This window comes from Pituophis catenifer, unplaced genomic scaffold (genome assembly GCF_029215685.1).
Source record: "Pituophis catenifer annectens isolate HBS135680 unplaced genomic scaffold, rPitCat1.0.hap2 SCAF_15, whole genome shotgun sequence".
Taxonomy (NCBI): Eukaryota; Metazoa; Chordata; class Lepidosauria; order Squamata; family Colubridae; genus Pituophis; species Pituophis catenifer.
Window position 1 is genome coordinate 3,202,237 of NW_027256895.1, and position 16,183 is coordinate 3,218,419.

A 16,183-nucleotide genomic window follows, 5' to 3' on the forward strand; every position below is an offset into this window, starting at 1 on the left:
TAAGGAGAAACTGTGCAAAAATGTCTTTTTTTTCGGTATGAGGACTTATTCTTTTTAAAAGTAAATTCGAGATGTAGTACACAAAAGCAATATAGTTAAAAATCTTTTCTGAGCATTTCATTAAGGTGCTCCGGTCAATATTTGGAAAGCACAACAGAAAGTTTAAAACTCCCGAGACTACAACCCAATATTGTCATTGAATTTTATGGGACTTTTAAGTGAATAAATCAGCTATTTCTGCAAAAGAGCCTTGATAGTACAGTGGTCTACGCACCCTGTTATTAACACAGCTGCCTGCAATTTACTGCTGGCTCGAATCTCTCCAAGGCTCAAGGTTGACTCAGCCTTCCATCCTTTCTAAGGTAGGTGAAATGAGGACCCAGTTTGTGGGGGCAATAAGCTGACTTTGTATAAATATACAAAAGTATGAAGGCTATTGCTTAATGCATTGTAAGCCGCCCTGAGTCTCCGGAGAAGGGCGGCATATAAATCAAATTAAAAAAAATAAATAAAAATTAAGGGCCATGTCCTTCACCAAGGATCATGGTGATGGATTTCCACACTCCAGGTAAGATTTACATGGATCAGACACCAGACAGACAGACATCCCTCAGCTGAGACTCCCATCAAAACCAACAACCTACACTGACTCATCTGTTGGCAGGCTGATAACTGAATTCCTCATATGAATATCGCTAACACTACATAGTGGTTAAGTCAGGGAAACTGGACTGGAATTGGATTCGAAACATTTTGCTTCCTCAGTCTGAGCTGTACAAAACAAGAAAAGAAGTCCAGTTGCCATGATTCAACCTCCAGACGACTCTGCCTGGAGGACTGAGAATTTTCCTTAACACACTGCTAATGCTAGGAATTTATTAATCTAAAAAAGGAACCTTTGAGCGGAGCTCAACTCCTTGTGATTCAACAGACTCAGTCATATGGACTTTTTGGCAAAAGTACAGAGATTGCTTATTTTTGCCTTCTAGGATGTTGGAAAACTTCTTGATTTAACCTAACCCCTTTTGGGTTTCTTCATGGGGTCCCATCCAAATGCTAATCAAATGCGATCCTATTTACCGTAGATCCTTGAAATCAACCAAGCTCCACCAACTACAAGGCTAAAACTGCCTGCAGATTGCAGACATAACGTCCACAAGTTTACTGGAAAACTCCCCTGTAAATCAAATCAGTATTAAGCCTCAAATGAAAACGACAGAAGTGAAAACTCAAGATTGACCCTTGTTGGCAAGAAGTAAAATTAATTTAAGTTGCGGCAGCTTCAACTTTTCTGCTGTTAAAAAAAAGTCACCAATTCTATTTTCCCCTGTAATTTCTCACCAACCACGAATCTCTTTGGCTGTCAAAAGCAGGACCATTCAGCCCAACCCAAATCTCCCAAGCCTTTCAATTGTGGGAGAAAAACTGGGGGTGACCTGTTCCCCAAAGGAACATCGCTTTTATTTCTCCTCCCTCCCCCCCCCCCGAAAAAAGAGTTCCTCAAACTTTCCAGCTTTGTGGATGGGAGGGGAAAAAGGGAAGGTTTCACATGAGTTCCCAAAAAAGCTTCAGGCGGCTTGGTTCTGAACACCTTACGGCCCGGTAGTGGGCCGCAGCCCCTACAGATGTTAGACCCCTATTCTAACATTTGCTTAAAGACTTCCCATGAAGAAAAGTCCAGGCCCTTCCAAAACTTCTTAGGAATTCTTTTTAAAAAAACTGTTCTCCAACCAAAATATACTTTCTTGTCATTTCAGCGAATAAGTTTCCTGATTTCTGGAAGAGCTCCAAGCAGTTCTGTCTCTCTTCAAATCCTCGAAGACGGCTGACACGCCTCCCTCCCTCCTAACCTTGTCCTCTTCTTCTCGGTTCGAATCCCTAATACAGGTCTCCTGCGTGAGCAGGGGGTTGGGACTAGATGACCTCCAAGGTCCCTTCCAACTCTGTTACTGTTACTTCTCCAAGAAGCCTTCCATCCTTTCTAAGGTAGGTAAATTGAGGACCCAGTTTGTGGGGGCAATAAGCTGACTTTGTATAAATATACAAAAGTATGAAGGCTATTGCTTAACACATTGTAAGCCGCCCTGAGTCTCCGGCGAAGGGCGGCATATAAATCAAATTTTAAAAAAAAGAAAAAAAAAAGAGCTAAACTTCTCTAAGACTTGAGATTCCCGGCCGTGAGTGGGGAAGATCCACTCAAACCCTCTCCCCTGCAGAAGTAACAGTAACAGAGTTAGAAGGGACCTTGGAGGTCATCTAGTCCGTCCCCCTGCTCACACAGGAGACCCTATACTAGGGATTCGAACCCGCCAACCTTTCTGATCGACAAGCTCAGCGTCTTAGCCGCTGAGCCACCTTAAGTCAGGCACTTTAACCCAGGGGTGAAATCTACTTACCTTCCTTACCGGTTCGGAAGTGCACGTGCCACGCGTGCTTCGCTCGCGTCACATGTGCGCACTTCACTTGCGTCACGTGCACCACCTGCGCAAAACCTGCACATGCGCAGAAGGTAAAAAAAGAAACCTGGATCATTATTTCCTGGATCGCTGAACCACGGGAGAAAAAGTGCTACCGGTTCAGGCAATCCGGGAGCATTTCACCCCTGCTTTAACCATAACAGAGTTGGAAGGGACCTTGGAGGTCATCTAGTCCGACCCCCCCATCTCAGGCAGGAGATCCTATACTAGGGGTTCGAACCCGCCGACCTTTCTGATTGACAAGCTCAGCGTCTTAGCCACTGAGCCACCTCAAGTTAGGCACTTTAACTGTAACAGAGTTGGAAGGGACCTTGGAGGTCATCTAGTCCGACCCCTCCATCTCAGACAGGAGACCCTATATTAGGGGATTCGAACCCGCCAACCTTTCTGATCGACAAGCTCAGCATCTTAGCCACTGAGCCACCTCAAGTTAGGCACTTTAACCATAACAGAGTTGGAAGGGACCTCTTGGAGGTCATCTAGTCCAACCCCCCCCTGCTCAGGCAGGAGACCTTATACTAGGTATTTGAACCCACTGACCTTTCTGATCGACAAGCTCAGCCACTGAGCCACCTTAAATCAGGTATTTTAACCGCAACAAAGTTGGAAGGGACCTTGGAGGTCATCTAGTCCAACCCCCCCTTGCTCAGGCAGGAGACCCTATATTAGGGATTCGAAGCCGCCGACCTTTCTGATCGACAAGCTCAGCGTCTTAGCCACTGAGCCACCTTAGGGAGCTGCCCAGAGCCTTTCAATTTTGGGAGAAAAGATTGTGGGGGGGGGAAAAAGGAGGGGGTGACCTCTTCTCCAAAGGAGCATCGCTTCCTAACATCATTCCCCTAACATTTAAAAGTCGAGGGGAAAAAAAAAGTGGAAATAGCCCCTCTGAAGCCACCAGGGGGGATCGAATATCCAGGGATCCCTTGGAAGAGAGAAGCCAGACGAGGATCTCCGCTTCGGCCACGGGCGGGCTGCCTTCCTTCCTTCCTCCCGGGCGGTTCCTTGCTCTGAAGGGCCACAACTGCGGGACCCTCAAAAAGCCCCCGCTTGTCAGGAAGAGACCCCCGGAATGGCAGCTCAGGCCTACCTCGCAGGGTTGTTGTTTTGGGAGACGGAGGGAAAAAAAAAAACCCCTCACCGAAGCGACACAGACGCAAATAAAAAAAAAAGGCGGGAAACTTTTTCCCCTCAGGGGGAAAAAGCGACTCTTCTTCCCTCCGGCGGGGTTTCCCGAAGGCTTCCAGACGCGGCTCCGGCGGGGAGGGGGGAGGGGAAAAAGAAACCTCCCGCCCGGCAGCCCCTCTCGCCTCAGCGGCCGACCGTTAGCGGCGGTCCTCCTTCGCGTCCGGCCTCGACGTTTAAACGTGGCGCCAAGCCTTGGGGGGGCGGGGTACGTCGGCCGTGACGTCAGGACGTCGCCGCCCCCCGCGGCGCATGCGCGTAAGGCCGGGTGGTTTCCTAAGGGTACGGAGGCGGGGAGTGTAAAATTTTAATTTTTTTTTTAATTTTTAATTTATTTTATTTAATTGTGGCGGTTGGGGATGGAAGCGGCCTTTCGGACGGTTTCTGGGTGGGGATAGGCGGCGCACAGGTTGCGGCGGCTTTTTTCGGCTCTCTGAGGGAAATAAAAAGCGTCCGCCATTTTCCTGACCTTTGTGGCGGCGTTACTCTATCCCTCAGTACTCTATGGCGTAGGAAGTCGCCCCTTTTAGCCCCGCCCATATGTCACGTGGGCTGGATGAAGCCGGTCCTTTTTTTTCATTTTTAATATTATTAAAAAGGCGATTTGTCAGCGGCGCCCGTTTTGACGTCACCCGCCGCCGGGCGGCGTTGCCATGGCAATTCCCCTCCGCGGCGGAGACCTTTCCCGCCCTCGCGCTTCCAGCCAATCCGAGCGCCGTCTCTACCGTCAGGGCAAGAACGGGAGGCCCAATAGCAGGAGGGGGATTGGCTTTCCCTCCTTCCGATTGGCTCTGCGGGTGAACAAGAGCCTGCTTGGATTGGAGGAAGGGGAGGGGGGGGAAAAGGGAGGCGGGCCCTCTCCCGGATTCCCCTCAGACCAGCCGGCGGGGAGAAGGCGGTTGATTTCCCGGGCGCTGAGGCTGAGGGGAGGCCGCAGGAGGGCGAGGCCTGTTGGCGGCGGTCCCCTCCCTAGATAGAAGGCAGGCCTAAAATTTGGAGCCGCGGAAGGAGAGCGACGGGGGTGGCCTGCGGAACTCCCGGAGACTTGAGGCTGAGCCAGGTCGGTCCTGGGAAGAGTCCGGGGCTGCAGGAGAGCTTCCTTTATGCGGAGGGAAGCTGAGGGGAGGGGAGGGGAGGGAGGGGGCATCCGGGCCTTTGGAGCTCGTCCTTTTCTTTGGTTCCCTCCAGGTCCTCGTTTTACGACCGCAAGGCCTTGGGACGGGGTGGGTTACATTCTCTTTTATGTCTGAAGGGTACAAATATGGGTCTGTCAATGAAAACGGCTATGCGTGTATTTACTGTGTATAAAGAAATTGATTCATATGTTTATAGTACACAATATAATACACACACACATATAATACATATAGGTGTGTGTGTCTGTTAATATATATGTGTGTGTGTATGTATATATAATAGTCTATTGTCATTGTACATGTATACAACCAAATTGGTATATATACATGTATATGTGTGTGTTTATATATATGTATGTGAATGTATGTATGTATATATAAATTATGTATGTATATATATGTATGTGTCTGTGTATATATTTATCTGTATGTACATTTCAATATTAGTTCAAGTATTGAACTTTGTATATGTAGATATACAGATGTATGTATATCTATATACATACATCTGATCTACCTATCATCTACCTACCTACCTATCTATCTATCTACCTATCATCTACCTATCTATCTATTTACCTACCTATCTATCTACCTACCTATCATCTACCTACCTACCTACCTACCTATCTACCTATCATCTACCTACCTATCTACCTATCATCTACCTACCTACCTATCATCTACCTATCATCTATCTACCTACCTATCATCTACCTACCTACCTACCTATCTACCTATCATCTACCTACCTATCTACCTATCATCTACCTACCTACCTATCATCTACCTATCTATCTATCTATCTACTTATCATCTACCTACCTACCTACCTATCATCTACCTATCATCTACCTACCTACCTATCATCTACCTATCTACCAATCATCTACCTATCATCTACCTACCTATCTATCATCTACCTATCTATCTACCTATCATCTACCTATCTACCAATCATCCACCTACCTACCTATCTACCTATCATCTACCTATCTACCTACCTATCTATCTATCTATCTATCTATCTATCTATCTATCTATCATCTACCCTGTTTCTCCCAAAATAAGACATCCCCCTGATAATAAGCCCAATCGGGCTTTTGAGCGCATGGCAATAAGGCCAAGCTCTTATTTCAGGGTTCAAAAAAATACAAGACAGGGTCTTATTTTCAGGGAAACGTATATACACACATAGTGTATAACAAAGTTCAATAATTTTTATTGAAATATACATATAGGTTTTCTGAATAATTTTTATCCCAGAGCTATAATTGCACTCAACAATGAACTAAAGGGCCCCCATCAGTGAGCTGTTGGACAGCATTACTTGGTCTGTTGTGTGGATATTTGGGTGGTTTAGGGGTGGGGAATTTGTGGTGGGTTGGGGGTGTGTTTGGGGATTGTTATGTGTGTTGGGCCTGGTCTTTGGATGTTGTGAATTTCGTTGTATGGGTATACTGTGTATGTATGTACAATGACAATAAAATTATTATTATATACATATATATAAATATAAAAATAATATAGAATAGAATAGAAATGAAAACAGATAATAGGGAACTAGGTAAAGGAAAAAAAGGGGAAAGAGGTGTGGGGTAACAGAAAAAAAGGGGGAAAAAATCTTCCAACTTTTTTCAGCCTGCTACAATAAAAATAATATCCAGCCTCAATTATTTACTTTTACATGCATACCGGTAGTACGTAGTAACCATTTCAGTAACAACAAACCTATCTAATTGGTAAATCCCAAAAGCAGAGTTTCAGGTGGTGTTTTTTTCTTGAGCACAAAAAGGTCCAGAAGTGGTTTTGAAGCAGAAGCAGAAGTGGATAAGATGCATTTTGTTCTCTTGTGTAAATAGAGCTGTTGCTGTATATCTCAGTTTGGGGGTGGGGCGTGGTGAAAAGCATTCATTATGGGGGAACTTGTGGGTGGAAATCTCTCTCTCGTGCTAGGAACCGTTGGTGAACTTTCCTGTTTCTGGACTGAGCCAACATGGATATGGGAGGCAGTAGCCGGATCCCCTACGATGATTACCCAGTGGTCTTCCTCCCTCCGTATGAGAATCCTCCGACCTGGATCCCCCCTCATGAGGTGGGTCGCTGTAGATCCCCTTCTGGTTTTTGGTAGCCTTTGAGCAATCTTCTGCCTTGCTTGGATTTGACGTAAAAAAAAAAAAAAAGGACATTTTTTGCAGCAACCCCAATAATTCTGATGCTTTTCTCCTGGTGGAACCAGGAAAGGGGTACCTGCCAGAAAGATTTTATATTTCCCAGAATGGAACCCACGGTGCTCTTTCTTGATTTTTCCCTAGAGGATTTACCATTCGGATTACAACAACGAGTTAACCCAGTTCCTGCCGCGTACCATCGTCCTGAAAAAGCCTTCGGGGGCTCAGGTGAGACTTGACTCCTTCTCAGAGAGGGTGGGACAAAGAGAGGACTTCTATGACGGGCCTTCCCAAGCTGGCATTCTCCAACTACTCCCATCATCCCCAGCCATAAGCGATGATAACTGTAGCACAGTGGGGGCTTTTCGTTAGCTCAATTCCTCTACAAAAATATTGGTTTTCCTCAGGGGAGGGATGGAATTCCTTCTGCACAGCTACTGGATAAGTTGGTCAGTCAGCCTTAAAAAGCTTTCGAATTTGCTGGATTTGGAGTCTGGAAGCAGATGCTCCTTCCTCGAGAGAAGTTAGTGAGAAAGAGGCAGCAAATGGATTTGGCTGCGTGAATCAGGCCAGGACAGGCTTAAAACCACTGTACTCTTTCTGCTGCAAGTCGTCCTCAACTTATGACCGTAATTGAGCCCAGAATTAAAGTCCTAAGTCATGCTGGTCATTAACTGATTTTATGAACTTTTTTGGTGGCAGTTCTTAAGCGAAAAAGACAGCCGTAAAGCGAATGCCACAGTCGTGAAGTGAACCCATTGTCCACGATGCTGGGAACCAGAAAAAAATAACCCTGGTTTCCAGCAAAAGAAAATGGACATACGACCGTGAGACTGGTCGTAAGTTAAATAGTGTCGTATCTCTGAGGAGGACAGAATTGATCATAGCAGACACAAGCTTGATAAAGGGGGGTTACTTCTGAAAAATACCCCCTGAGATTTGTCATCCTTCCCCCTGACTGCAAAAGCTGCTGGTTGTTGAGCCTTCCTTGCTTAAGAGATGGGTTAGAATAGAATTAGCTGGAAGGGACCTCGGAGGTCTTCTAGTCCAGCCCCCTGCTTAAGCAGAACCTATACTATTTTAGGCTCGAAATGTGGCCTCGGAGATCCGTGTTGAGCAGCCAATTCACAGAACTCGAAAGAAGCGATTCCATTTAATGCCAACTCTCTCCGTTCTTTTTTCCTTCCTAGCTGGGCTTTAACATCCGAGGAGGAAAAGCTTCCCAGTTGGGTATTTTCATCTCAAAGGTAGATTTTTCTTTCGTCTCACTCTGGGCTCCTGGCCAAAGAAGCACATGAATTGGGATTTTTGGTTGCAGAATTTGCGGCCTGTTCCTTTGTCTTCTCTAGCCAGCCACCAAGAGCCAGCTACCTGGTCATAATCCCAATTCTGTTTGAAAAAAGAAACTGCAATTCGACTGAGGAGATCCATTCTTCTAGGATAGGTGCTGTCAAGGGGTTTTTTGGGGTTTTTTTCCCCCCGTAAAATGACCACTTAGTTTTGTGCCGGCTTCCTTTGAAACAAAAATTTAAGTTGGACCGCAGGCTGTAATTCATCAGAAACGGAAGCCGAAATAAAATATATGGGATTGTATGTAACTTTTTTTAATCAAGTTTTTATTATGATTTTTAAAAAAATTATACATATCCTTGTGTGAATGGTGCGATGTTTGAGTATCATACATTTCAATACATATAAACATATTCCTAATCATTACATTCCATTTTCCTTATTTCGTATTTACTCCTACCTTTTAATTTTCATATAAAATTTTAATTTTCATATAAGTATTAGCTAGTAGGCAATAACATCTAAACCGATGTGCTTTAGCATCCGTATTATCGTCCGTTATAGTTTCAATAGTATAACCCTCAAGGAAAAAAAAATACGAAATTGTCTGTCTGTTTTCTCCTGTACACCATATTTCACCCATTTTTACAACATCCCTCTCCTCCCCTCTCCTTCTCTCTACTTCCCTCCTTCCTTCTCCTCTCCTTCCCTTTCTCCTTCTCCTCCTGTCCCCTCTCTATTTCCCCCTCTTCTTTTCCACTTCTATCTTTTTCTCTTTCTCTTCTCCCCTCCCCTCTCTCCTTTTCCCTCTACCCTTATTCTTTCTCCTTTCCTCTCCCACTCCCTTCCACTCCACTCCATTTCCCTCTCTCTTTTCGTATAGAATATGGTATATTTTCCAATTAGTATCACTTTCAACTATAACCATACAACTTCTTTAAATTGCATGTAACTTGTTTAGCTGATTCCCACATGTTTTAGGTTTTAAAATGAGAGGCAGGATGTCATTTTGACCTTTTCAATCCCCATTTCCATTATTTTGCCTTAATCCAGATAGTTTTTTCCCTATTATTCCGTCTTCCTGGGCATTATTGTATCATATGTCATATTCACATCAAATTTGGATAAAACCCCAAGAGATTAAAAATAATAAAATATGAAATGTAAAATCCTAAAATATTACAGACGTATATCGAGAGACATTCCTGGGCAAAGGGAAAAATACAATACGCTGGCCTCCCCCTTCTCTGGCCTTGTGCACCCCCCTCCTCCCCCCAAATTCTGAACTATAAAATCTATTATCCATTTAGTTTGTCCCAAGTTGGGGAAAAGGCCTTTTGACAATGCTCTACGTTATGGTGACCTCTCATTTCTCCTATGTTAGGTGATCCCGGATTCTGACGCTCATCGAGCCGGGTTGCAGGAGGGCGATCAGGTCCTGGCAGTGAACGATGTGGACTTCCAAGATATTGAGCACAGCAAGGTGAGAGGTGCCTTCACCTTGGCGGGAGGAGCTTGGCTGTTCGAATGAGGAGTGAGGCCTTTGGGCCTTCAGCCCAAAGAGTTCCCAAACATTAGAGATTAGGGAGTTCATTGCATTGCATTATTTATAAAAAGAATAAAGGCCGGATATCTATCTTATTTATTTTGTCTATTTTATCTATCTTATCTTATCATCCATCCATCCATCCATCCATCCATCCATCATCTATATTTATCATCTATCTTCTATCTATATCTATCTATCCACCCGCCCACCCACCTATCTATTTACCAGATAGGGAAGTCTGATCTTGCTGAAATGCCGAATCGCATGTTCCTTACTGAAATGCAGTCTGTTCTGACCCAGCTCCCCAAACACGACAAACCCTCTAATCAATCAATGATTCCTTTATTAGGAGCGCCAGTAGCCCCGGCAAAAAGTCTGTCTGACTCTCACCACAGGCTCACAAGTCTGTCCGGCCAGGAGATGAAATAGTTGTCTGCCACATCTATTCATCTCCGCGCCCTGCCTTTTATACCCAGAGCTAGGGTGGGGCTTCCCTAGCAGCGGTGGCTCTTCCGTCCCGAGGACCAGCCCATAGATTTCCACTGCTCTCCTCTCCTCTGCCTTCTGTGCATCCGTGCGTCAGGCACTGGACCCAGCTGTTCCTCCTCTTCCTCATCAGCCACCTCCAGACCTGGGGGCTGTTGACCTTCCATCTGTGGGCTGACGGACGGCCCAGGCTCCGCCTCTGTCTCTCTCTCTCTGACAGCTCCATTTCCTCTTCCCCCTCGGAGCTCTCAGGTTGCCTTGATGCTGACCCTGACTCCCACACCACCTCCTCCTCCTCCTCCTCCTCCTCCTCCTCCTCCTCCTCCTCCTCCTCCTCCTCCTCCTCCTCCTCTTGATTCGGCCCGCGGCCAACAGGCCATAACACAAGTCACTCAATGGCTGGGTGGGAGATTGTTTTGCACCCTTTTAAGGGCCGCTGAGATCCATCAAGAAAGCAGAACATATAGAATACAACGGCTTGCTCGCTTTCTTTCTTTCTTTCTTTCTTTCTTTCTTTCTTTCTTTCTTTCTTTCTTTCTTTAATTTAGGTCCTGCGTTTCTTATTTTTATAAACAACTCGAGGCGACTAATCTAAGACTCCTTCCTCCTATTTTCCCCACAACAACAACCCTGTGGAGCGATTTGGGCTGAGAGTGAGGGACCAGCCCACGGTCACCCAGCCGGCTTAAGGCCGCACTTGAACTTACAGTCTCCCAGTTCCTAGCCTGGTGCCTCAACCATTAGGCCAATATATTTGTTGCTGTTAAAGAGTCAACATTTCTCTCTCTCTCCCAGGCTGTAGAGATCTTGAAAACTGCTCGGGAAATCATTATGAGAGTCCGTTTCTTTCCTTACAGTAAGTATTGTTGGTACTTTTCTATGGGGAAACCTTTTTAAACGATTTGTTTCAATGGGTTTCACTGTTTTTATTGTTTTTAAATTCAGATTTTAACTGCAATATATCTTTTCGAACCGTGAGCCGCCCATAGATAAGGCAGTGTTCTGTCCCCAACCACACGCTCACACACCAACAGACGTTCAAGAGTTAAAGACCAAGACTTAAGATAACGCAACTTGGCAACAACCTAGTGGCTGCCTGCCAAGAGTTTATTATTTACGAAGAGGAGAGATAACTTCTCCCCACTCCTAGTACATCAAAAGAAACAGCTCAATAATTACAGAGTCAATCAAGTCCAGAGATAATCCAGCAAAGTTTATAACAAAAGTCCGGCAATGCAGAATGGCGTGGAAGCTTTCAGCTTTGTTCGTCACAAGGTTTGACTGGCCACCACGCTCCCTTTTATATCCTGTGGGGTGTGGTCCAGTGACTCAGCCTAATCTCGGGCACGCCTTTTCTTCTGTTGCGCGCGCTTATCTCTGCGACGCTGGCGTGGATCCAGCCAAGACTCATTATCCTCATCACTGTCCACCTGTGGCTGCGTGGACGTGCTTGGCCCCAGCCCTATCTCTTGCCCTTCAGCGGACACCGAAGGCATTGCCAGAGAGGAGGGTCCTGGAGAGGGAGGCCTTGCCAACTCCTCTCCTTCACTCTCGGAATCCTCTCCTGCCGATGACACAGGCTCAGGTAACGGAGCCACAACAGGCAGCTTTAGAAATCACATACATAAAATGTCCTGTGAGATTCACAAACTGACATCATTTGAGATGTGCCGCGGTGGCATAGTGGTTAGAGTGCAGTACTGCAGGCTAATTCTGCGGCCTGCCGGCTGCCTGCAATTTGGCAGTTCGAATCCCACCAGGCGCAAGGTTGACTCAGCCTTCCATCCTTCCGTGGTGGGTAAAATGAGGACCCAGATTGTTGGGGGCAAGAGGTTGACTCTGTAAACCACTTAGAGAGGGCTGTAAAAGCACTGTGAAGTATATATAACTTTGGAATATAAATCTAAGGGCTATTGCTATTTCTAATTGGGAATGTTCTCCCTTTGACGAGAAGGGAAACCGAGGCTCCGTGCGGAAAACAGGAATCTTATCAGATATTCATATCTCTTGAGAAAGTTTATGGGACTAGCATCTTTGAGGATTGTTCTAGGAAAATTGTCAGATTCTGTGCCAGGCTGGGATGCGGGGAACAGAACCTCTGCGGAATGCCGGTTGCTGGTAGCAATAACCAAAATAGGAGTTATTTTTGTCATCATCCACATCTTGTGGAGTCCGCACTGACGTCCGTCCGTCCGAAGTTGGGTTTTTCATTCTGACTCTTGAGATCCTGGCTTTCATTTCTGCCTCTTCCCTTTCCAGATTACCACCGGCAGAAGGAGAGAACGGTTCACTAGAACGTCCCTTCCCCGACGATCTCCTCGCCGACATCCAGCCGATTCCAATTTTCAATTTCTTTTTGTAATTCCGTGCTTTATTGCGAAGCACGCTCTTTTATTCTATATATATTTTTAAAGGCCCCAAATAGATTTTTTTTTTTTTTTGGTAGGGCAGGGACCCCCCCAAAAAAAATTCCTTTCTGATCGGATGCGTTGTGGAAGTTCTACCAAGACTGAAAGTGCTCCATTTTTCCTTTGGCTTCCTCCTTGCGGACCAAAAAATTCGGGGCTCTCCGCCCGATTTCAACTCATCCCTGATCCAGAAGGAAAGATGGATATCCAAGGATGCTGCGTCTCCCTGTGGAACTGCATTTTTTTTTTCTTTCTTTCTCCTCCATAATTGGAAGAGGAGCCAACTACCTGCCTCCAGAGGTGTGCTCCATTTTTCCTTTGGCTTCCTCCTTGCGGACCAAAAAATTTGGGGCTCTCCGCCCGATTTCAACTCATCCCTGATCCAGAAGGAAAGATGGATATCCAAGGATGCTGCGTCTCCCTGTGGAACTGCATTTTTTTTTTTCTTTCTTTCTCCTCCATAATTGGAAGAGGAGCCAACTACCTGCCTCCAGAGGTGTGCAGATCACCTGTTTGGTTTCCAAAATTCTTTTTGGATGATGGAGGCCCGTGAGGCAGGCTCCGGGCTCACAGCCTACGACGAACATCTGTTGTTTTGAAAAGGGCGATTCCGTTTTTTTTCCCCTTCAAAGCAAGAATCCTCCTTCGTCGCCCCGTTCTACTCGCTCTTCCAACTCTCAAGAGTTGGTAGTTTGTTTTTAAGAGAAGATAATTACATGGTGGTTCTGTCCTTTTTTCATGAAGGCGTTAATGGGAGGGCGGTGTGTAGATCCTTACCTCCACAGAGGATTTACCTGGAGAACAGCTTTGTTTCCCTTCTTGAGTTTGAGCTTTGATCCATCCACAGCCAGAAAAGCTCCTTGCAAATCCACCGAGTAAATAATCACTGATTTTTCTGGACTTGGAAACTTGCAATTCAGCCTTAGAAGGAACAGATCTTTTTTTTAAAAAAAATCCTCCTCTAAGCTTCCCACTGCTTCAAAGCTGCGTTACCAGATTGCCTTCTCTTCCTTGGGTTTGGTTTTTTTAATCGGGGGTGGGCCTGGTTTGGATAAGTTTCCATCTTTAATAAAAAATATTTCTATCACACTGTGACCGATGTTATGAGTGGTGCGGTGGCCTAGAGGTGGAGTTCTCGCCTTGCCGTCAGGAGGCTGTGAGTTCGATCCTAAGTAGAGACAGGTATTTCTCTCTCTCTCTCTGGGCACGATGAGAATTTATCTACCGAATATAACTCCGCATTGGAGACAGGAAAGGCATCCGGCCAGTAAGCACTCAGCTCCATTCAGTTGCCCAGACTCCACTCTGCAAGGGATTACGGAGTCATTAAAAGAAGATGATGATGACAGTAACTGATAGATATATTATTCCACTGAGAAGCAGTGCCTCCCAAATAACCTCACACCCCTTTTCTACATCTCTTTTTTTTTCCTCCCAAGTTTTTTATTTTATTTTACAATATATCCATATCAATGCGTGAACAGGGTGGCATCTGGGTACCGTACATTTTAGTACAAATAAAAACAATGCTATTAATCATATTTGTTCCATTCCTCAAGCTTCTGTAGTTCTAGTATTAATACACATGTTTGTATTAAATTATAGACTTTCATTTAATTATTCAATACGTTATTCCAATGCCAATCACAATATCGTTTAAACATACATAATACCATCATTCAATTTCTAATCTTCTCTTTTATTATTTTGTCTTATTGTATAGAAATGTGTATACTGATATTCCCCATCTTATTTCTATCCCTATTCTAACTTTTAATGATGCCACCATTATATTTAAGAACAAATCCTTTCTATCCGTCATCTCTTGCCCGCTTTAAAGCTTTAATTGTTCGTTTTTTAAAAAACTTGCCTCCCATATTCCTCTCTTGAACCTTTATCCCTATCTACATATACATTTTAATACTAATAAAAATAGTGATATATTTGTTACATTCCTCAGGTTTCTGTAGTTCTAGTGTTAATACACCTATTTGTATTAAATTATAAACTCATTATTTAATTGTTCAACGTTGCAATATGTTATTCTAATGGCTGCATTGGCCATTGCTAAGTACGGCTGGCCCTCGACTTCACGGTCACAATGGAGCTTCAAATTTCCGTTGCTAAGCAAGACAAGTGAATCCCCCCCGCACACTTTATGACCTCTTGACGCAGTCGTTAAGTGAAGCACTGCAGTTAGTAACATGGTGGTTAAGTCAATCTTCCTTCCCCCGTTGATTTTGCTTTGTCAGAAGGTCGCAAAAGGGGACTCCCCCAACGATGCCCGGGACACCGCAACCGTCATAAATACGAATCCGTTGCCAAACATCCAACTTTTGATCAAGTCATGCTGTGGACACTGGAACGGTCGTTTGAAAAATGATTGTGTCATTTTTTTCTGTGCTTTTGTAACTCTGGTCACTAAATAAGCTTTGTAACTCTGGTCACTAAATAAGTAAGTCGAGGAATAACTCTAGATAATAGAATATTTGTAAAACTTGGGGTAGAACTGCAGGGCCCCCGGTGCTCTCTTGAGATTGGTGTTGAAACGGCTGCAAGAAAAACCAAACTAGGTAACATCAGTGCCCGCTCAGCGCCCTGATGATGTTACCTATTTGGGTAATGAGACGTCGGCAAGAAAACCACGCAGCTCGGAGACCACCAAGGACCCCGCAATGCTAAGTAGGGATGGCCTCCTTTAAAAACAGACATTTTTTTTCAATGTTTCAGAATGAAAATAGACTAAAGGGGGGGAAAAAACCCAGATTAAAACTTTTCCTGGGGATGTTTAATGCTTCCGAGGCGTTCCATGATGCACAGCGGGAAGAAAATCAAATGGTTGCCCGCGCCACTGCTAAGGGGCCATTCTGGTTTTGAAACATTAGCGAGTTGCAAGGCCGCAAAGAAGAGGGAATCAAGCTATTCTCCAAAGCACCGGAGAGCGGGACAAGAAACAACAGATTGGAAACTAATCAAGGAGAGAAGCAACCTGGAATTAAGGAAAAACTTCCTAACACTGAGGATAATTAACCGGTGGAACTGCTTGCCACCAGAAGTTGTGGGTGCTTGGAAAGCAGAAAAAAAAAATCCCTCTAGAGGGAGAGGTAATTAAGAAAACATCGGAACGTGCAGAAACGAATAGATTAACATTGGCAATCAAAGGAAAGGAAGAATCGGAGTATTACAGGATAAGGGGGCAATTCTATCAATGGATAGAGATGAGACATACATACATAAAAATATAAATGAGAAATTTGGAAAAGATGTAATAAATTAAAATGTAAAAGCAAGAAAAATGTAAGAAGAAAATGATGGTTAGAGGAGGAATATGACGACACAAAAATTTGACTATTCAAACTAAAATTTTAATAACGACTGTGGCAAGAAAAGTTGTAAAACGGAGGCGAACTCACTTAACAAATGTATCACCATCGAATCATTAAATAATGGAAAAGTAAAATTTAACATAAATATGTGAATTACC

General features: G+C 44.6%; 2 protein-coding genes across 2 annotated transcripts in view; one reads left to right on the forward strand and one right to left on the reverse strand.

Annotated features, from left to right (window-relative positions):
- The window catches only part of KIF4A (kinesin family member 4A), a 46,699-nt gene extending 43,088 nt beyond the window's left edge, over nt 1-3,611 (reverse strand). The window contains exon 1 of the mRNA XM_070953971.1: nt 3,565-3,611. The gene's annotated coding sequence lies outside the window, so the exon portion shown is untranslated. The remainder of the gene's footprint in view (nt 1-3,564) is intronic.
- Nucleotides 3,612-4,569: 958 nt separating this feature from the next.
- On the forward strand, nt 4,570-13,733 carry PDZD11 (PDZ domain containing 11). Its single transcript, XM_070954329.1, has 7 exons — nt 4,570-4,719; nt 6,752-6,890; nt 7,111-7,194; nt 8,157-8,213; nt 9,641-9,739; nt 11,087-11,147; nt 12,551-13,733. Exons 2-7 carry the CDS (start codon nt 6,792-6,794, stop codon nt 12,583-12,585), a joined length of 435 nt encoding a protein of 144 aa, XP_070810430.1. The 5' UTR covers nt 4,570-4,719; nt 6,752-6,791; the 3' UTR covers nt 12,586-13,733.
- Nucleotides 13,734-16,183: the final 2,450 nt, after the last annotated feature.